Here is a 22,771-nt window from a genome sequence, read left to right as displayed (position 1 = left end):
TACTTTTTCATTTCCTTTAAGGGAATTTTTACTGGAGTTCAAAAAGCTTTTGTTTTAGTTTAAAGGTCATGAAAGTGACATATGCCAGGTTAAACATTGGAACATTTTCTGTTATAGTTCGTCTTTTAGAAGCTTCACACCAATCTAATGACACATTAAACACAAACATGCAATTCCAGTTGCAGAGAACCCCTGAGGTTCCTGGTTCAAAGCCACCATCCGGGTCACATGAAGCAGCATCCATAGGAGTTTTCCCTGGATTCTATCCAGAGCATTAAATATATCTAAATAATCAAAGAGAAAACTTCTGCGTAAAGCTCATTTTTAACAGTTGACAGCCTCTAACCAGCAAACTACAACAAAGACCATCCATCCATGGGGGGGGGGGGGGGGGGGTGCCAGTCCACCGCAGGGCAACACAGAGACACACACACACACACACCTAAGGACAATTTAGACAGACCAATCAACCTAACAATCATGTTTTTGGACTGTGGGAGGAAGCCGGAGTACCTGGAGAGAACCCACGCTTGCACAGGGAGAACATGCAAACTCCATGCAGAAAGAAGCGAACCCAGGACCTTCTTGCTGCAAGGCAACAGCTCTATCCACTGCACCACTGCGCAGCCACAACAAAGACCAGCTTTCACTAACTTTTTTTGTTGTTGTTTTTGTAAAAATATGGCTAATCTCCTTTAACCCTCCCACTGTCCGAATGGGTGTGACCCAGTGAGGAAAGTTGACCATTGAGCAGGGATGATGGTTTATCCCTTGAGGTCCATGTGGCAGGGGTGAGGTGGTGCCCACGCCTCACCCCTGCCACATGGACCTCAAGGGATAAACCATCATCCCTGCTCAACGGTCAACTTTCCTCACTGGGTCACACCCATTCGGACAGTGGGAGGGTTAATAAAAACTCAGACACTTTCTGCCTAAATCCCACATAAAGATGCCATCTGCTGCTTCTGAGAGAGGAGGAAACGGTCCCCTATGTGTGCATCTGACTGCTTTACATCATGAAGGCAAGTCACTTCAGCAGCTTAGTCAGGATGAATGAGATGACGAGTCCAGCAGCGAGGATTGTGAGCATCAGCAGCACTGTCAGGCCTCGCCGCACGACCAGCTGAGACTTGGACAGAACATCTCCCACGGTGATGGAGGTGGATTTATGCTGGTCTGGAGTCTGCACTTCCTCGTTTGTGTGGTCCTCTGGGTCAGGACTTGATTCTGCAGCGCTGAGCTGATTGCAGTCTGGGATCCAGAAAGAGACCAGTTAGAGTGCACTTTCCTATGAACTCTAGTTTTTTTTTTCACAAATCGTAGAGCTCACCTGTATTTTCCATATTGGTCAACTCGTTATCTTCTTTAATCTGCACTCCTGCTCTCACAAGAGCCTGATAAACACGGGAGGTTATCATTAAACGCATGTTAAATGGTTTCTTTAGTTGACAGTAGCACTGTATAATTGAGTTATGCATTGACATTTAACACTGAGTTGGGTAAGGTCCAAATAATCAGTCAGTATCTCACCTGCAGAAGACAGGAGTTAGTGCAACCTCACTACCCCACCAACAAAATTTAAGGAGATATTTTAATCTTATTTATGTGACATTTATCTGCAGTGAGGACCCGACCTGCAGGTGACATCACCCAAAGTGGGCGGAGTTTCTGACCAGAGCAATAGTCATGGCTTACCAAATCAGAAACAAATTATAAACTCCAGTTTCTAGAGACTCCACCCACTTTGAGCGATGCCATTTGCATGAATGGTCCATCGTTTGTTCGTTGGTTCATTTGTTTTCATCCAGGTTTGGGTCGTGGTAAGGAATCCCAGACAACCCTTTCCCCGGCCACCTCCACCAGCTTCTCTGACAGGTCCCCAAAGCATTCCCAGGCCAGATTGGAGATGTACTTGCTCCATTGTGTCTTTGGTCGACCCGGGGGCCTCCTGGCAGCAGGACATGACCGAAACACCACCCAGGAAGGCGTCAGGTGGCATCCTGATAAGATGCCGGAACCACCTCAGCTGGCTCTCTACCCTCAGCAGTGCTTCCAGGGTGGCATTGACCGGGTAATTGTTACTCAACCTGGTATTCTGTAAATTATAATGTTTTAAGGTGTTTGAAAACTTCGTGCCCATTTTAGCTTTGAGCATCTTGCCCTTCAAACATCTGTGCACGTCCCTGGTAATCACATGTTTTCAAAATGCTAACACGCACCTCGTCTGCAGCTTTCTTCCAGTCAAGTTTGTACAAAAACATGACAAAGAAAACCGACTGTGCAAACACACAGACTGTGAGTCCTGCCCAAAGTCCTGCGAGTGAGAACGTGAGAAGAATTAGATGAGTAGGAGGCCAAAGATACGTTCTTAGGTCTGCACGTTACAGCCCATGCTTACCCACAACCCCCATCTTGACTGCAAACATAAGGGAAATGCCAATGGGGAAGCCGATGAAGTAGTAACCCACCAGGTTGCAGAAGGCCCCGATCAGCTGTTTACCTGCTCCTCTGAGGACTCCACCAGTGACTCCCTTTAGGCAAGCACAGATGCCATCAGATCAGTTTATGTCGTATAATCAGCTGGAAGACGTTGCCATGAAATAGTTTCTTACTGCGACAGCATCAGCAAGATGAGCAAAGGGAAATATGATCAGGACGTCAGCGACCCGCTGTAAGATGTCTCTGAAACAGGCAGATTCAAACATCTGACTTCAAACAGCTGATGGATCTGCTTTAGCAGACTGAGAAGATGAACTGAAAACTGTTTCTGTTTAACAGCAAAGCAACATCATTACTCTTTACCTTCAACACCAATATCCTTAAGAATTTCCCAAGATATTTGGAAGGTTTAAGAGTATAATATGAGGTCATAATAATTTCAAAATACTAATACTAATATTAGAGTAATATTATTTTTTCTTCAAACATTCACATATATTGTTTATTTATTTTTTATTTAAATTCAATTCATGCTTCTAATGGATTATAGAGACTAAAATGTGCTTTACTAAATGGTTAAGTGGTCATTAAACACATCACGCTACCTCTAGCCCTAAAGGATCCAGATGGAGCATCAGGATTCGTACCTTCACCAGAAACCTTCCATATCCACTCCTACACATGTCTACTGCCCCCTAGTGGATGATTTACAATTGGTAAGAGCCAATTTTATTTGTTTACTGTTATATTGATTTAGAATTAATACAGATTTTAATAATCTTATGTTATAGTTAGTCAGGGTCAGCCCTTGAATGGTTTCAGTTGTACTTCCATGGAAGGAGGTTTTGAGTGAAAATGGGGGAAGTTATTTCCTCCTGGGAGGCTCCTCATTGGAGGTATGTCTGTGAAGGTTCTCAGTCATCCAGGTTATTGTAGTCTAATGAGCTTGAAAGAAAAGCGTCTGGACTTCTTTGAGTTGCTTGAAGACGTTTCACCTCTCATCCAAGAGGCTTCTTCAGTTCTGAGGTTCTGAGGACCTCAGAATTGAAGAACTGAAGAAGCCTCTCGGATGAGAGGTGAAACGGCTGCAGGAGACTTGAGTAGAAGTACATTGGAACGGACACGTTGAGAGCAGGTTGGGAGTTCTGGTGCTCGGAAAAGTCGGATGAACAACAGAGACACTAATCGGAGGCTGGCGTCCAGATAATAGCAGGCGAGGATCTGAACATATGCGGCTTCCTTGTGTTAGACAAGATGAGGAACTGACAAATTTTATGTGTCTTTTGATTTAATAGTTTGTTATTCAAACTAACAAGTACAGCAACAGTGTAGCTATTCTTTTCTATTTCTTAGTTTAATTAGCAGACTCCATGCTTCCAGGGCACACTGCTGCCCTCTGCTGGTTCTTTTGGGTTACAGTCACAGTCCAAACGGGTAACGTGGAGCTCGTATGTCCCTAAACAGCTACTGTATTTTAAGATGGTGGATGACCATGGAGCGTCGACCACAGTTTATGTATTTAAATGTAAAATTTCAAGTTGAGAGTAATATTTAGAATTGATGTTGGTGAGAAATATTAGTGAAAAAGGACAAGTTTGTGAACTGGAAACACAGGATTTGATAGTAAACAGGTAAAAATATCACACTGTGCCTTTAAAAACTTGATGTTCTGTTGTTGTTTGATATTTGAGGCTTTAAAGGGTCAAACATGCATTTATTGTTTTATTACACTTACTGATCTGAAGTGAAAATGTGTCCGATGACGTCTTTAGTTGCGCCAAAACCGGCTCCAACAAAACATGCAATAATCACTGCAAAAAAGAAAAAGATAAATATTTTATGATATTGCAATGAATTCTGGATAATTACAAGTGACAACAGTAACAATAGTTGTAGCTAGCTGTGTCCAGAAATGAATTTTTCCACAAAAATAAGTATAAAAATCACAGTAAGAATTGTATTAAATACGTTTAATAAATGTAATTTGAAAATGTGGAGACTGGGGTAATTTGAAGACGACTGCCATCCATTCATCTTTGTTGCGTCTAGCTGTTAGCGTGTCAATCCAGTCAGAAAGTTGCATTGTTCAAAACTATCTATAAAACTTTGTTTATTGTGAAAATATGTTTACTTGTTGAGATAGATGTGAAGAGAATGAAGAAATTACAAAAGAAAATATGACTTTTATATGAATTAAAAAATATTTATCTGCACAAGACAAACAGCATGCAGATATGTTGTTGTTACATGCACAGATGATGGGAACTTTGCTGGACAGCTTGGCCTGCTCAACATTTCCTGCACCAAGAGCATTCCCAACTCGAACGCTGGCAGCTGCTGAGATTCCAAAAGGAAACTGTTGGGGAAAGAAAACATAGTGAAATTCTTAAAAAGTCAATAAACAAACCCACGTGAGAAGTCAATGGAAGACAAATCTGCTGAGTTACCATATATGCTATAACGACCAGTTGGTATGTGATGGACTGAGTGCCAAGCTCAACCTCACTGATCACACCACACAGGACCCCTCCCAGTTCGAACATCCACCACTCCAAACAAAGCATGAGCATGCTGGGAATGGCCAGTTTGATGAACGGGCCCCACTCCTGGAGACAGTCGAGGGACCAGCCTGAAAGTCAGAATCAGCTTGAGTCCACATCTTTTCACTTTTCTGCTCACAATAAATTAAATTCTTATGTTGATTCACATTAATTAGAACATTAGTTCCAAGAAGATAGAGATGTTTTGAAGTAGTAGGGCTATAGGGAATACTGAGCGAGCACCATAAAGGGTTCGAACTTTATAAAAGTGAGATTGTGTAGAGTAGTTATGAGCAGAAAGTGTCTGACCTGCAGCAGAAAGCAGAATAGAGAAAAGAAGCAAATCAGAGCAGAAATTATATATTGTGGCCACCCTATATAAATATGTTATTTATGTTGCTGCTTCTTAGCATTATTTTAAATGAAGTATAAAAATCAAGTTATTGTGGATACAGTGATGATGTGTATTTTCCCTGGCGATTGGGGGCAGCACATACCTAAATAATTACCAACAGATGGCCGTTAAGGTAAAAAACCCCTGCATGACAACATGACTAACGCATCAGACTCCCTTTCATCACTAGCAATGAGTGCAGGGGTTAATGTGTAAAACAACGTTTATGAATGGTGAAAGTTTTGTAACCGTTACAAATCAGTAACTGTGTCTTGTCCTCACAGGCTTCCTTAGAAGTAAACCCAGCATCTAATGTGGCATCACCTAGAGACTTAGACCCGCTCCCAATTATTTTAGACCCGATGTTTATGGTTATATGTGAAGGAGCCACCAATATTTTTCAACAACTGGGAATTATTTCATTCATGTTCAACAACATTTCAATGGATGTTTCCAGAATTTAATGGTAAAACACCGTTTCTCTTTGAGACAGCAGCAGGCAAACTTAACTGTTCTAAAATGCTGAAATAAAAATAATGAAATAATGAAAATTACTGAATGTTTTTTTTAAATGTTATTTCTCAAATTTCTGGTAAATGTGTTGACTGCAGGTTTTTTATTGAAAAAGAATAAAGAAGCTTGCAAAGCACAGCTAAAGACTAAACTGTCCAGACCAACTTAGTGTGCCAATTTTCACTCCCCCCCCCCCCCCCCATGAAATGTTTTTGTCATATGTCTGATAAATGAGGTAGAAATAGAATGAGTTGGCTTCCACACATTTTTGAGTGTTACAAAATGTTTCAAATGACATTATTTCTGATCTTAAGCATTTTGTGGTGGTCTAGATTGACTCTAGTGTGATAAATGCAATCATAATTTAAAATGTCACGTCTTATTCACCTTTAAACTGAATAATTTAGTCTCCAGTCCTAAAATGTGAACTCTGGACGGTGTTTTTCAACTCAATAAATCAAATGAAACCAACAAGACTTTATTATTAATAATATTACGATTATTTTCCATGACCCAGCAGCCCTGGATTCAGTCCACATGACACTTTAAAGTGCACAGTCATCCATTTAACCACCCATCCACCTCCCATTACACAGTTACAGAGTGTTACGTACTCATCAACCATTACACATGCCCAGAAGAACACAGAAAAGATAACTTTTGGAGTGAAAGCTGAACGATGACATGGCACAACTAACCTGCCCATGTGGCCTTGTGAAGACCCCTCACCCAGATGTAAACAAACAGCACCACGGCCAGTAAGTACTGTGAGATGGCGTTGGCTGCTGCCGATCCACTAAAAGATCAAAACAAATTTCAGCCACATGCAGCTGAAACATCCACTTTCAGGAATCTGTTTCTGGTAGCAGGAAACTTACACAATACCCAACTCCAGATGATAGAGGAAGAAATAGTTGATCACTGCATTTAGTGCATTTCCGATTGCTCCAGTTATGACTTGGGGCCAAATTATTCCCTGTAAGCAACAGGTAAATTTAACACCTACATGTAACTGGTGCTTCAACTCTGATTACTCTGTTGGGAAACTCCACCTGATTTTGGAGATACCTTCCCTGTAGCTGGTACATGAAAGCAGCCTGGAGAGGAAGAAGTTGTATGAAAACCAGGAGAGATTACAGAACAACTGACTCAACATTTTAATCTTCATTTTTTTTTTTTCCAAAGCCTGAATTCTATAGCTTGGGAATTGACACCATCAGTTTGCCGGAGCAAAAGGATGGTGTAGCCACGTTTGTTTGGAAACTCTGCTGCCCTGGCCAATTGGCCAATCACAGCACACTATTAGTTTGGTTTGCATCTTCTTCGATGATGTATGGCAGACTTCCCTGTTCACTGACATCCGTAGCAGTCCAATCACAGCGCTTTATCAGTCAGGTGGGCGGGATGTTCGTGCAACTGGGCGAGACTAAGATGGCAACCGTTCCGTAGTGGTCCAATTGCAAAGCTCTATAGGTTTAGTGGGCCACTGCGACTGAGTGAAAAACCAAAGATGGAGACGGCTTGTTTGAGACAACTTTGGCATCAACTTTGGACTCTTTTGACGTGGGCTTTTTGAGTCAACAGCAGATAGAGGTGCTTAAGTTATTATTATTTTTATTATTATGTATTTGCACCTTCCTTGATGGAGTATGGTGGATTGACTAGCAGTGAGTACATCGTGTTGTTTGTTATCGAATAGCGTGCAGAGATAGTTTGAAAGATAACCGTAGATCCCGCCCCATAACTGAGAGCCGTCAGTGGGCTGTTTCCGGACTATATATTCACACAGACGTTGGCTTGCTAGGCTAAGAAATACGTTTTTTTTTTGTGTATATTTAGCAATTGTTCCAAGTAACTTTTCCATGTGGTGAATTCAAATGATAAATGCTGAAAATGAGTGGGAAAAAGATCAGTTTCTATATTTTTCAAGGCATTACAAAAATGAGGGTTTGATTAAAGTTAAAACATGTTGAAATATGGAACTCACCGGCAGTGCAGGCATGAAGATGTTCACGTACATCTGAGACAGTCTTCAAACAAAAGTTAAAATACGTTTATGTGAGACAGCGAGAAAAATCTTTTTATAAAACATCATAAAGTTCATTCATTTATAAAAATAAAAAATTTGTTAATAATAATATCCCACATTGTAGATAGGCTTCTGAACAGCATCTCTTAGGAGAAATAGAGTTTCCATCGTCCATGACTGATGAGCTAACGGCTAGTCCTACGACGCCTGCGTGTGTTGCTGTCAACTGCAAATTTAACTGAAGTTTATGCTAAACTATTTCATAAATATATATTATTGTTCATTTGATAAAATAGGGTTATCTACTGGAGGACATATCACTGTCAGCTAAAGGCAGCACACCTGTGGCATCCTGGGGGAAAACACTGGCAGAAATTTCTTAACACTTTCCGACATTAATCATATGATCCCAAAATCTGAACTCAGCTTCTGGATGTTTGGTATTTCATACAAAATTTGGTTTGTTTTTGGCTGTGTAAGTATGAAAATAATATTAATAAGGTCAAAAGCAATGAGAATCTCATAAACATCTTCACAGTTTTTCTTCTTTGTTCTTGTCTGAGTGTTTTAAGATATTTTTATTATTATTTCATGAATTTTCAAACCATCTAAAATAAATAAATAAACAAACAAATAAATAAATCACTGTTATGCGCCTAGAATTTAAAAAAAAAGCAACGTGTCATTTGCTTTAATGTTACCTAAACATAAATTACAATCATTGGCACTTTCAGTTCAATTCAATTCAAAAATACTTTATTAATCCCAGAGGGAAATTGATCAGAGGTAAACAGTCTTGAGAAGCTGTTCTGGTCCTGCCAGGTGCTGACCTGGCCACCTCTGGGTTCTGTTTGACGGCGAGCAGCAGAGGTTCGGTGTTGACGAGGACGGCCCAGCAGGGGAAACAAGCCAGCAGCAGAATCAGAACCCCCCTCTGGAGAATCACCCCCACACGCTTCAGGTTACCGCTTCCATAAGTCTGAATAAAAACATGAAGACACAGAACTAAACACCGTCGGGAATCATACCGACAACCTTGGCAGGAGGGAGGGATGGATCCGAGGTCAAATAAATTCTGAGAACTCAGCAAGAACAGCTGAGATGTTCTGGTTAGATAAATAAAAATGAAAGAACAGCCCGTGAAGAGGACCGTACCAGTAGACGTCATTTTAACCAGAATGCTGCCGACGTGCCCCTACTGATATTTATAATTTCCTCTTTAATAACTTTAGCTGAAAATTTTGGTTAAAAACTTGCAACAGTCGTTTTTCCCAGAATGGATCTGTGACCTACTTCTGCTTTCTGCGGCAGTACCAGACTCCAATAAAGAATACAAATAACCTCTAGCTCACTGCCAACTAGAGCCAGCTCTTCTCTAATAAATTTTTATTACATTTTAATCAATAATAATACTTAAACTGTGAATTAAAGTAAAACCGCAATTAATTTGTAGTTGGTTTTTATCTTAGGGCTGCACTTAAAACACAATTTTGTTGGACATTGGGTCCGGGCTTTTCTCTCAGATCATCCTACTATGAAACCACAACTAGATTTTAATTTTTATTAATCTGTCTAATCAGGAACAGCTCAGCTCAGGTGAGGGAACATGGAGTTAATCCAAACCTGTCAACTACACATTATTTTATTGGTGTTTTAAGCTTGCAGAGCGGGCGGTTCATGAACTAAATCTAGAGTTTTTAACTTTTAACTTTTATTTCTTGAATAAAACTCAGATTTTCAACACCTGTCAATACACTCCTGTATATTTTGTAATTAAAAATCAAGCAAATAAGTACTTATATGTGAATAAATGATAATAATTGTCCTTTGTAATCTTCAAGCCACACTCAAGTCCCCCACAATATTGAACCAACTTTACTCATTTTTTGAATAAAATTGCAGTGGTCTCTAGTAGCCTTGTAAGTCATACTCTTGGGGGAAAAAAAAGCTCCGGTTCTCATGTTTAAGACCGGAGAATTCAGCTGGAGAAGAAAGTAGCTTCAGACAACAGGATTTGGATTTTCATTTCCTGATTCCATTTTTGGTTCTTTTTTAAAACTCAGATACGGTTTCTCTTTACCTTGCTGACGGTTTCGTTTGCGGCTGCAATCATCTTCATCGGATAAACTTAGTAGGAAGTGACGCCACCATCAGCGTCAGCGCTGAAGATGTTCCCGTCAGCAAGGTAAAGAGAAACCTTATCTGTGTTTTAAATAAGAACCAAAAATGGAATCAGAAAACAAACACAGCAAAAACGCACAAAAGATGTTCATTTCCTGATATTTGAACATCTTGTCTGTGATTGGCTAACAGCAATGCAACTCTACCACTTACTGAGTTTGCTCTACAACACTGATGTGTTATCTCCACAAATAACACCAGCTTGGAGGAGTTCTACTGCGTTGTAGATTTGCTAATGCTAATAGTTAGCTTCTACTAGACGAGACGTCCCCTGCAGTTTCCTGAAAGCTTAACTAACGACCTTCCCTGTCGTCAGCATAGAGTGCTAAGTGACAGCGTTATGTAGATCTGTCCACTTTTCTGAAGCAAGAGTTTTTCTGTGTATTTTCATGTTCAGCCTGCATGACAAACTCAGAGTGACCGATTATAATAAGAAAAAAAAAGTTTTTTCAGTAAAGCTGTCAAACTCTTGATAGTACCTGAGATATGAGAGTATCACAAGTTAAGGACAGGCCTGTACCGATGGAGAGACCGGTGACATTAACCACCTGCAGGTAGACAAAAGACATGAACTAAACAATAAAACAATAACAAAAACATGAACGAGAAGATATCCTCACAATGATCGATAACGTTACTCCTGCTAGTTCAAGTTTTCCCAGGTGGCCACAGAACACGGTGCTGACAAAGCTGATCATGAAGATCATCATCTGGGAAATCACCTAGAAGACATCATCATTATCATCACTGCTCCCATCATCATCATCATCATCATCATCATCATCATTGTGACGAAGTGGTATGGATGATTTCCATTCGCCCCTGTAATTTATTTCTGTAGCCTGCTGGAACTGTGATGGGGGATATTTTAACCATACTGAAATGTGAATATTGCACTGGTGTGGATGTAGTTACCATTTGGGATTTCATGTTTGCTTTGTATCCAGAGCAGGTTGTGAGGGGAGGGCCCACCGGGCCCACCCACCCAGTACTACCTCCCTGGATCCTCATATGATTGGCTGCTTCATTTGGACAAACCAAAGGAAGTGGGATTTGTTTCTTTGGTCTTAGTGTGAAAATGTTTCTTGTATTGTAGAAACAGTTTTGTCTTTTGTTTATGTTAACATTTAGGTATATTTATGTGGATGTTTATTTCCTTTTGGATTTTATGTTAGAGCACTGATGTTTGGGGCTGATTGTTTGCAGGCAGCGCTGGACTGACCATAGGGCATAGCGGGCAACTGCCCGCTGGGCCGACCCTTTCATCTTTTATGGGCCGGTGTCTGTTTTTTTTTTTTTTTTTTTTTTCCTGGCCTCTAGTTGTTGCGGACAACTTGCCCGCGCCGCCCCACGCGACGCCTCGTAAAAGTTGGTGGATTGGCCAATTGGTAATAATACACTCTGGGCTGGACCAATAGCCAGAGGTCTGATGCACCCGCCAGTTGTTTGTGAATCTCAGTAAACAGACAGACGAGCTTTACAAAATGGAGAACAAAAAACGGAAAGGAGGAGCGGAGAAAATTCGACTAAAAAAGAAACTGGCCCTTCAGGCTGATGCTGGCACATGTGTTAAAATCTCACAGTTGTTTGGTAGTGAAGGTTCAAGTAAAATCAATTTAGGAAGTGATGGAGCCTCAGCCCAGCGACAGGTTGGAGAAGAAAAGAGGGAGGAGGAGGAGAAACCCGAGCCGGTGTTGTGCCATAAATTGACTCGCTGCCAAAAAATGATTAGCCACCGCGGGATCGCGCACGGTTTGGTAATTGCATTTCTAGACAAAATTCCCCAGGATTTCGCCCTAAAACTCGGCATATCTAGCAATATGGACATTCAGAAAGCAAAGATAACCTCTTCCGGTACTTAAACAGATGTTTATCGCGGATATTAGTGTGGCAGTGTTTGTGGCACCCTGCGCGGGAGCACGAGGACGTGCTTGTGGAAAGAGGGAGGAAGATGTAGCTATGTGAGCGTCCTGTCACAATGTCCCGATTGATCATGCGCCCTGGCTACTAGGCTAAGGAGATGTCTCTTTGGCTGACTGGTTAGAGCGTATGACTCTCACCCGGGAGTCTGGGGATCGAATCCCGCCCAGGCACTCCTTTCTGCACCTTGCCACATTAGTTTTTCCAGTTCGGAAGTTGTTTTAAGTGTTGCTATTTGTCTTAAACGTTCACAATGAGGATATATTAATCCTTTTTGCAATATTTGCGATTGAAAGATGGTTTGTGCCACAAACTTTGTGGTAAGAACTGGCTTTCTTTATGTTACAGCCTTGATACTAAAAAAATAAATAAACAATGTAAAATGGCACCCTGTATTGAATGTAAACGTTGTATAAATGGAAATAAACAATTCTCCAGCGATTTAATTTTTCCCCCTTCCTTTCTTTAGTCCACTTGACATGGAGCCACAGTTAACTAGTTTGGGGCACATTTTTACTTGAAAAAAAGTATTTAAAATGATCAAGCTTTGGCTTTAATGACACTGTGTAGGTTGCTATTCATTACGTTGCTCTATTTAAAAGTAACAAGATAAAAGCACTTCAGCACATAAAATTAAGATTGTCACTTGCCAAATAGACTACACCCTCCCGTTTACCTATAAGAAATGCCTCAAAATATCTTTAAATTCTTTATTGATGATTTAATTGTAGACAACAAAAATGGCATTTTACTTGCCAAAAAGTGATTGAATTGCTAAGATTTTCATGGAGGCTAAAATTGACCAAATAAGGGTTTTATGTATTATCTGTTGATGTTACTGTACTCATACTGTCTACTGTATCATCAAAAACACCCCAAAAATGGCAAAAAAAAGAAAAAAGAAGATAATTTCCCTTGCCAAAAATTGATTACAGTGTCCTGGTCACGTGTAAAGGGTTAAATTGACCTAAATATTACCTTATTTATTATCTCTTGATGTTATTAGTGCCATCACAGGATGCTGGGTGTCTTCCACATTCATAAACACCTCAAAAATGGCAACAAATGATCATTTCCCTTGCCAAAAATTGATCACAGAGTCCTGGTCACCCATAAAGGCTTAAATTGGCATAAATATTACTTCATTTATTATGATGCTGGGTGTGTTCCACAATCATATTCGAATAAACGTGAAAATATTCCGTCCGAATATCTGTTTCTTGTTATAAATATAACAGCTAGAAGGATTTACAGTTAAAATAGGAGAAACACGTGACTCCCCAGGAAGGGTCGTAACACCACTTGCCTCATGCACATAAGTGAACAAATCAAAGCAGCATGGAGACACTCCGTCTCCAACCACCTCTCAGGCAGCAGCCTGCACTCCCAAGTTCTACACGTCACCAGAACATAACCAACCAACACAATAAAAGCAGTGTTATACAAAATGGAAGGCCTGTAGTGTTTATTCTCTTACAGTAACAACTTATCAATTTTTTGGAGGAATTTATTTGAGAATTTTTTGGTTTTTATTAATTGTGCAATAGAAAAGTAATCACTAGATTAATCATCTAAATAGTCATTAGAATAGTCGACTATTCGATAAAATAATCGTCAGAATAATCATTTTAAAAATAATCAGTCACCCCCAACCCTACTTTTTAGAATACCAGGATAGGAAGGATGGTGTAGGTTTACGTTTATTAGATTGATACATAAATACTACCAATAAGAAAGTGTACGTTGGTGTGTGTCAGAAACAGCGTAAGGCTTAATGTCTTTTCCAAAAAAAACAGGTGATGGGCCGGTCTCCAGTCAAAATGCCCAGGCTGAATTTTTGTCCCAGTCCAGCCCTGTTTGCAGGTGTGATTTTCTGGGGTATTTAAAGGAAGCCAGGTGGAGGCTTGGGAAGGTTTATTTTTATTTTGTGATCTGTAAAAGGAAAGCTGTGAAATAAATGCCTGAAAGGCATTTTAGCTCTCAAGGAAAAATGTCCATGTGCTGCAGTTTGCCTCTACTTCTTTCAACTTGAAGACCTTCTGGTGGCTCTACATTTTCACAATCATCACTACCATCATCATCACCATCAACCACTGCCATCATCATCATCATCACTGTCATCATCATCATCATCATCATCAGCATCACTGCTACTATTATAGTCATCATCACTGCCGTCCTCATTTACATCACTGCCATCATCATCACTACCACCATCATCATCATCATCACTGCCACCATCATCACCATCAACCACTGCCACCATCATCATCATCACTTCCACCATCATCACCATCAACCACTGCCACCATCATCATCATCACTTTCATCATCATCATCATCATCATCACTGCCACCATCATCATCATCAACCACTGCCACCATCATCACCATCAACCACTGCCACCATCATCATCATCACTTTCATCATCATCATCATCATCACTGCCACCACCATCATCATCATCATCATCATCACTGCCACCATCATCATCACTTTCATCATCATCACTGCCACCATCATCACATCATCATTATCATCATCATCATCATCATCATCACTGCCACCATCATCACCATCAACCACTGCCACCATCATCACCATCAACCACTGCCACCATCATCATCATCACTTTCATCATCATCATCATCATCACTGCCATCACCATCATCATCATCATCATCATCATCATCATCACTGCCACCATCATCATCACTTTCATCATCATCACTGCCACCATCATCACATCATCATTATCGTCATCATCATCATCATCATCATCATCACTGCTACATCACCATCATCATCATCGTCACTGTTACCATCATGATCATCATCATCACTGCCATCATCATCATCATCATCATCATCATCATCAATGCCACCATCATCACCATCACCACCACCACCACCACCATCATCATCATCACTGCTACATCATCATCATCATCATCATCATCACTGCCATCATCATCATCATCATCACTGCCATCATCATCATCATCACTGCCATCATCATCATCATCATCATCATCATCATCATCATCATCATCACTTCCACCATCATCATCATCATCATCATCATCATCATCATCATCATCATCATCACTTTCATCACCATCATCACTGTTACATCATCATCATCATCATCACTGCCACCATCATCATCATCACTTTCATCATCATCATCATCATCATCATCATCATCATCATCATCACAGCCACCATCATCACCATCATTACTGCCATCACCATCATCATCATCATCATCACTGATACATCATCATCATCATCATCAACATCATCATCATCACTGCCATCATCATCATCATCATCACTGCCATCATCATCATCATCACTGCCATCATCATCATCATCATCATCACTTCCACCATCATCATCATCATCATCATCATCATCATCATCATCACTTTCATCACCATCATCACTGTTACATCATCATCATCATCATCATCATCATCATCACTGCCACCATCATCATCATCACTTTCATCATCATCATCATCATCATCATCATCATCATCATCACAGCCACCATCATCACCATCATTACTGCCATCACCATCATCATCATCATCACTGATACCATCATCATCATCATCATCATCAACATCATCATCATCACTGCCAACATCATCACCATCATTATTACTGCCATCACCATCATTATCATCATCACCGCTACCACCATCATCATCATCATCATCATCATCATCATCATCATCATCATCATCACCATCATCATCATCACTGATACTATCATCATCATCATCATCGACATCATCATCATCACTGCCAACATCATCATCACTTTCATCATCATCACTGTCACCATCATCATTACTGCCATCACCACCACCACCACCATCATCATCATCATCATCATCATCATCACTGCTACATCATCATCATCATCACTGCCAACATCATCATCACTTTCATCATCATCACTGTCACCATCATCATTACTGCCATCACCACCACCACCACCATCATCATCATCATCATCATCATCATCACTGCTACATCATCATCATCATCATCATCACAGCCACCATCATCACCATCATTACTGCCATCACCATCATCATCGTTACTGCCACCATCATCACCATCATCATTACTGCCATCATCATCATCATCGTCATCATCGTCATTGGTTAATTGTTAATTTATTTTCTCACTCAGCAGTTTCATTCATCATTAATACAAAATACAATCATCAACAGTCTCCTAAGTGGAAAAAAAGGGGGAGGAAGAAGAAGTCTTATATGACCTACCCCGTTCTCTTTCATACAATATAATTCACAGAATGTTCTCATACACAAACCAAGTATAGAACTTCCTTATCTTTGCAAACGATATCACAATAAAACTTATCAATATACGTATTCAATATTTACTTATCATCATAGGATTCTATGATTTTTTCTTTATATAGTCTCCTAAATTGATCAGTAGTTAAACATTTTTTCAGGTCATGATCCAGATTATTCTATAATTTTACTTCATATACTGAAATACACATGTGCTTTAATGTTGTTCGTGCCAAAACTCTTTTAAACTCAGGCTTCTTTTTATTTTTTCCATCATTTGAAATCAAAACAAAAACCTTCTGTAACTTCACTGGCAGTAACCTCTATTTTGCCCTGAACATAATTAGTAAAGTTTTCAAATTAACCAAATCCCTGAATTTCATAATTTTTGATTCAATTAAAAGTCTATTAGTATGTTCTCTACTTTATATATAATTCTCGTAGCTTTCTTCTGTAATAAAAACAAAGGATTAGTGTTTGTTTTATATATGTTGCCCCAAGCCTCTATACAATAAGTCAAGTATGGAACAATACATGAATAATATAATATATGAAGTGTTGATGACTCCAAAAGACTCTTTATTTAAAAGTCCAATACTTTTACACAGTTTTTATTTTATATATTTTATATGGGGTTTCCAATTAAGTGTATGATCCAAGATGACCCCTAAAAACCTTACTTCATTTACTCTTTCAACTGAAGTACCATCTATGAACAATCTGTCTTCCTGTTACCAAAAATCATTGTAATGTCCAGTAATGGTCAGTTTTCATGTACAGTTTGACCCCTTCAGTATCTGGTTGACATGGAGACAGGAGTCTGCATTTGTTGCTTTTAATCTGCCGGACCCTGTTAATCCATCAGCCCAGGCTCTGCAGCTCGCAACACATGATAACAAAGTGTCAACAAACCGTTCCCTTCTCAAGGCCGTTCTGTGCCAAGCCTGGACTTTTATAAGAGTGGCTGTTTTCAGCTTATATGAGTTAATCATTTGTATAATAATGATAATAATAATAACACAAATCAAATTCTTTCCCCTTTACACCCAGAACTCAGCTCCTGGCAGGCCAGGCTACATCATTACTGCCATCAGCATCATCATCATCATCATCATCATCATCATCATCATCATCATCATCATCATCATCACTGCCACCATAATCCTCCTTGCTACCATCAGCAGCAGCAGCAGCAGCATTATCACTTTCATCATCATCACTATCATCCGCATCAAAATCATCATTATTATCACTTTCATTAACATCAACATCATATTATGGTTATCTTCATCATCATTGTCATCATCACCATCAACCTAACCAGATACATTATTTCAACATGATGACATTTGATATTTTACAAGAAATCTATTAAAAAAATTTCCCTTATTTTACTTTATTAGCTGTTGGTTAAGTTCACTTTTGCATTCACAGGGGCTGCAAGTAACATTTGAATATCATAAAAATTTCCATTCAAAAAGTGAAACTTTTATATTAGTATATTTGATGCATTCAAAATGTTTATTTCTTTTAATGTTGATGATTATAATTTACCACTAATGTAAATCAAAAATTCAGATTCAGAATATTACAATGCCAATTTAGACCGATGCAAAAAGAGTTGTTTTAGAAATGTAGAAATGAAAAATATGAACATTTAGTTGGGGCTCCTTTGGCCTGGATTACTGCAGCAATGTGGCACTGCTCAGGTGTTATGATGTTGCTCCGATAGTGGCCTTTAACTCTTCTGAACTGTTGGGTCTGGCATGTTGCATCTTCCTCTTCACAATACCACATAGATTGTCTATGGGGTTAATTAAGGTCAGGTGAGTTTGCTGGCCAATCAAGATTAAGAATACCATGGTCCTGGAAAATGAAATGATAAATGACCCACACTTGTATAGCGCCTCTCAGAGTAAGGACTCCAAAGCGCTTTACACTACAGTGCATCATTCATCCATTCACACACACATTCACACACTGATGGTGATGAGCTACAATGTAGCCACAGCTGCCCTGGGGCGCGCTGACAGAGGCGAGGCTGCTGAGCACAGGCGCCACCGGTCCCTCCGACCACCACCAGCAGGCAAGGTGGGTTAAGTGTCTTGCCCAAGGACACAACAGCAGAATTCTCTGTCTGGAGCCGGGATCGGACCTGCAACCTTCCGATTACTGGACAACCCGCTCAACCTGTTGAGCTACTGCTGCCCCGAAATCTGCATCTCCATAAAGTTATACAAGAAATATACACACCACCCATGAAAAAGTTATTTTTCTTCTAACAAAATAATTTATAGAATAAAAGTAAATAAATGAATAAATAACATAATAATAATGGCTTTGGGTGCAGTGGTGGTCTTAGAGGACCTCACAGGTGCACTGGCCCTCAGTTGGGGGCAACCAGTTTTATATGAAATGTATTTTTTAACATGTGAATATTAAAAACTTTGGGAGATTTGTACAATTTCTGTTTTGTCTATCTTATATATATATATATATATATATATATATATATATATATATATATATATATATATATATATATATATATATATATATATATATATATATATATATATATAGGCTATGTATATATATATATATATATATATATATATACATAGCCTATATATATATATATATATATATATATATATATATATATATATACATAGCCTATATATATATATATATATATATATATATATATATATATATATACATAGCCTATATATATATATATATATATACATACACCTGATATACACACACACACAGATAAATGAAAACAGCTAAATTAAATTTTATGTTCCAGTCAGAATGCCAAGTGTGGGTGAAAATAGTTCAACTAATAACAAACAATTATACTTTTACTATTTTTAGAATAATAATTTTAAAGGCAATCAGACATTTAAAATATTATATCCGGGTGATAATTCTTTTGTTGGTGAGGATTCTAGTGTCAGAGCTGTACAAGTTTATTATATTGTATTCTGTTTACTTGATTTATGTTTAGCATTTTAGTTTTAAAATATTTCATTTCCTGAATTTTTTTGAACCATTTAACAAAATGTTGGTATTTTTAAATTTCCTTTCCAAAGTAAAAACCCATCAATATATAAATAAAAATCACAAACTGACATCAGTACTCAAAATCAGAATAGACGCATTAGTATTTATTACTGATAGTATGTCACACAGAGACAAAGACAGTCTTACCACCGGCCCCGCCAGTTTAAGCAATTGTGTCAGCTCATCTTGGTACTTCTGGGGTACCCAGGCCTGTATTCTCTTCAGGCAGGAGCTCCAACACCTACCAGGGTCCTGCTCACTCGATTTTGGATTCACCTTCTCTGTCTCAGTCTGTGTGACCTCTGCTTTCCCAGGAGTGTCCATACCCAAGTCCGGACTGAGTTCTGAGCAGACTGAGAAACGTGATCTGGATGTGGGACTAAGAGGAGGGTTGGACCCGTGTCCTCAGAACCAACCACCTCCTGCTGCTGAGTGGGGTGGTGCTGCCATGCTGCGTTCAAGTTCACTAATACTGATCCTGCCTTAAATCTGCACGCCCATTCCCCTCAAAACCACACATTCATAATTAATTTACATGTTGATCTTTGTAGATGTACCAGATAAGAATTATGACAAGCCATTCAAGCCTTTCTTGCAAGACTGTCCTCTATTGGAACAGAATGTTTTCAGTTGGATGTTCGTCCATCACTGATTAACTTTTGGAGTCAACCGTACTGAAAATGGCCACGAAAGCTAATCAACCTTAGCAAACATAAACTAGACATCCAACTCTCAGCAGCATCTCTGGGTCATTTCTTTTACTTCGGGAAATCTTGCTGGGAAGATTTTTAAAATGCCCTGAGGGACAGAAACGGTATGTTTTTTTCCAACAGAGGCAGGAATCTATCCTCAATGGGTAAGATAGTAATGGTAATTTTAATGAAATCACTTCATCACGTTCAGCTTTTTGTTGTTTATTACTTGTTAGAGAGGTGTGGCAAATAGTTGCACAATCAAAATGTTCACAGAAAAAGAAAAAACTGGTTTCCTGCAGGGTTCTGAGAGTTACGATCAGCTGAAATCGAGATCAGCTGTTCTGCAGCCATGCCCTAAAGTTAGCAAAACATCTGTGAGGGTTCACATTTTCACTTCTTTTTGAACAAAATAAAGTGATGCTTCTCACTGCATGGCGTTGCTGACATGCATGAAAGCAAACATCAGCATCACATCTGCAAACCGCTGAATTGTGTCCCTAAAAAGATGCCGAACTAGATTTGTTTTAGTTTGAAACTATTTAATCGTGTGGAGAAAAATCATTATTCAGCTAACGATCAATGTTGTTTCTCACTACAGGATCAGTGTTGAGCTGACATTTTATCATTACGTAACATTGAGCACATAAGTGTTCTGCTGGTTCTTATAAATGTCTATTCACATGATGGTTTGTGTGTCATTTGACAACAAAATCACATTTTTGAGGAGAAATAACATTGTTTTGAATGTGAAGTTTCATTTTGCAGGTTAAGTGAGGGGTTTTGCCCATTGTGTGTGTATTTTTGGATTTGTGTGTAGAGTTCTGAGATTATGAGGCATGCTTTCAGGAAATGTGTGTAAACAATTGAGAAAAACTGTAATACACTAAACTGATCTCAGATCACATTTAGAGCATAATCAGACAGAAACAATCAGCTAGAAAGTTTCACAGGTTTGTAAAACATCACTGTCTTTAACTCAGAGCTGTTAAATTTCAGAGGATCAGTAAAACAACACAGTTAAATTTTAGCTATTTAGTCAATCTATGACGACCAGAAGAGAAAGAAGGCCCTACAGTAACTCTGCTCACATCACATGTGATGAACTGAAAATCAAAGGTCAGGAGAATAAAGTTCAAGTTTGAGAGAAAATCTACTGGTTTGAGGAGGAAATGCAGCTGATGGCATTTTTGGTGATGCTGACACCAAGTCCATGATGCCCAAACCATCAGCCCTCCACCACCATGCTGACAGCTGGTGTTAGCTGTTTGGTTTTCTCAAATGGGCTGCGGTGCATTATGGGTTAACATTTCCACTTTGGTCTTTTCTCTCCAAACAGTGCTCTGTAGAAAATCTAAACCTTGAAACTTTCCAAACCCAAAGCCAGAATCTTACTGGGCTGCAGCTGCTGGTAACAAATTGTGAACAGCATTTGTAAAAAGACTCATTCCTTATTGGGGGTGGGGCCTGAAAAGGGGGTGGGACCTTTAAATAGTGTCTTTTTTTCTTCTTTTTTTCAAAATGTAGCTTGCTTGAATGCTTTCATCTACCTACTTATAAGATCTGCTATGGATAGACATTTTTTTTATTATCCGGTAAAATTTCAGATGAAGGAAGCATCAAAGTTACAGGAAGAGCACACATGAGGATCTTCACATATAGCTGTGAGAGACTTCAATGAGAAAAACAAACACCTGTGGAATGTGGAACGAATCAGTATCAAACAACACAAAGATGATTTCCTGTACTTTCTAAGACCTATAAAGGCACCTGATGACTTCTGGGTTCTGACAGCAAGTAAAATAGGTTCAGGGTTGAGGAGAAATCAGAACCTCCCTCTGGAAAACCCCTCACTTCAGATTACCACTCCCATATGTCTGCATCAAACACGAAAACAAACAAACAGTGGAACAACAATAAATAAAGTGGATGTCGTTGAGCGGCTCACAGAAAAAACTTCTACCTGAGATATGAGTGTGTCGCAGGTGGTCGCTAAACCGGTGCCAACGGAAACACCAGTGACGTTAACCACCTACAGGAGAACCGATAACCTAAATTATGCAATCACATCAAGAACAAGCAAAAGCCTGGGAGAAGGTTCCCAGGAGAGTTCAAGCTTCTTCACCGCAGCGGCGTGAGATACTCCTGCATGCTCAGTTTTCCCCAGATGACCGCAGAACAGCACGCTGATGATACTGATCAGGAAGACCATCAGCTGTGAAACGACCTGAAAAAAACATATCAGACACAAAATCCTCCAGAAAAACATACAAGCTGGGTTTAAACAGTTGAGACACGTGAAATAAAGCTCTAATGATCTGTTTATGAAGCCTTGTAGAAAGAAAACTTCCCAGAGTGACCCTCCTCCTCCTCTTCATCCTCGTAATGATTCAAATACTAACCCAACTAAAATAACCCCCAGGTATGTTCCTCGTGTATGTTGTGTTTAGGGAAATTTTATAAAATTATTTGAGCTTACAGTTTTTCTCAGTTGCTTTGGTGCATTTCTCACAACAGAATGAAACTTTGCACAACAGTTCAACCTCCACAACATGTAGTCGTTTTAGCACAACCTAGTGGCGGTTTCATGTTCATTTCAAATTTTTTTGGACATGAAGCAGTTACAGTTTTTCTCAGTCGCTTTGGTGCGTTT

The 22,771-nt window shown here is 39.3% G+C and overlaps 1 protein-coding gene across 1 annotated transcript; it reads right to left on the bottom strand.

Annotated features, from left to right (window-relative positions):
- Positions 1–859: 859 nt before the first annotated feature.
- On the bottom strand, positions 860–20,087 carry LOC107390058 (multidrug and toxin extrusion protein 1). The gene is made up of 16 exons (XM_015966553.3): positions 19,574–20,087; positions 10,717–10,818; positions 10,576–10,644; positions 8,746–8,894; positions 7,874–7,916; positions 6,939–6,983; positions 6,765–6,862; positions 6,585–6,682; positions 4,887–5,068; positions 4,687–4,795; positions 4,175–4,250; positions 2,613–2,682; positions 2,399–2,531; positions 2,220–2,314; positions 1,331–1,394; positions 860–1,251 (listed from the first exon to the last, which is right to left on the bottom strand). The coding sequence occupies exons 1-16, from the start codon at positions 19,748–19,750 to the stop codon at positions 1,028–1,030; spliced, it is 1,734 nt and encodes a 577-aa protein (XP_015822039.1). The 5' UTR covers positions 19,751–20,087; the 3' UTR covers positions 860–1,027.
- Between the last annotated feature and the right edge of the window lie 2,684 nt (positions 20,088–22,771).

Source organism: Nothobranchius furzeri, chromosome 4 (assembly GCF_043380555.1).
Source record: "Nothobranchius furzeri strain GRZ-AD chromosome 4, NfurGRZ-RIMD1, whole genome shotgun sequence".
Classification (NCBI taxonomy): domain Eukaryota; kingdom Metazoa; phylum Chordata; class Actinopteri; order Cyprinodontiformes; family Nothobranchiidae; genus Nothobranchius; species Nothobranchius furzeri.
The sequence above is the reverse complement of the archived record's forward strand: the minus strand, read 5'-3'. Positions and strand labels throughout refer to the sequence as shown.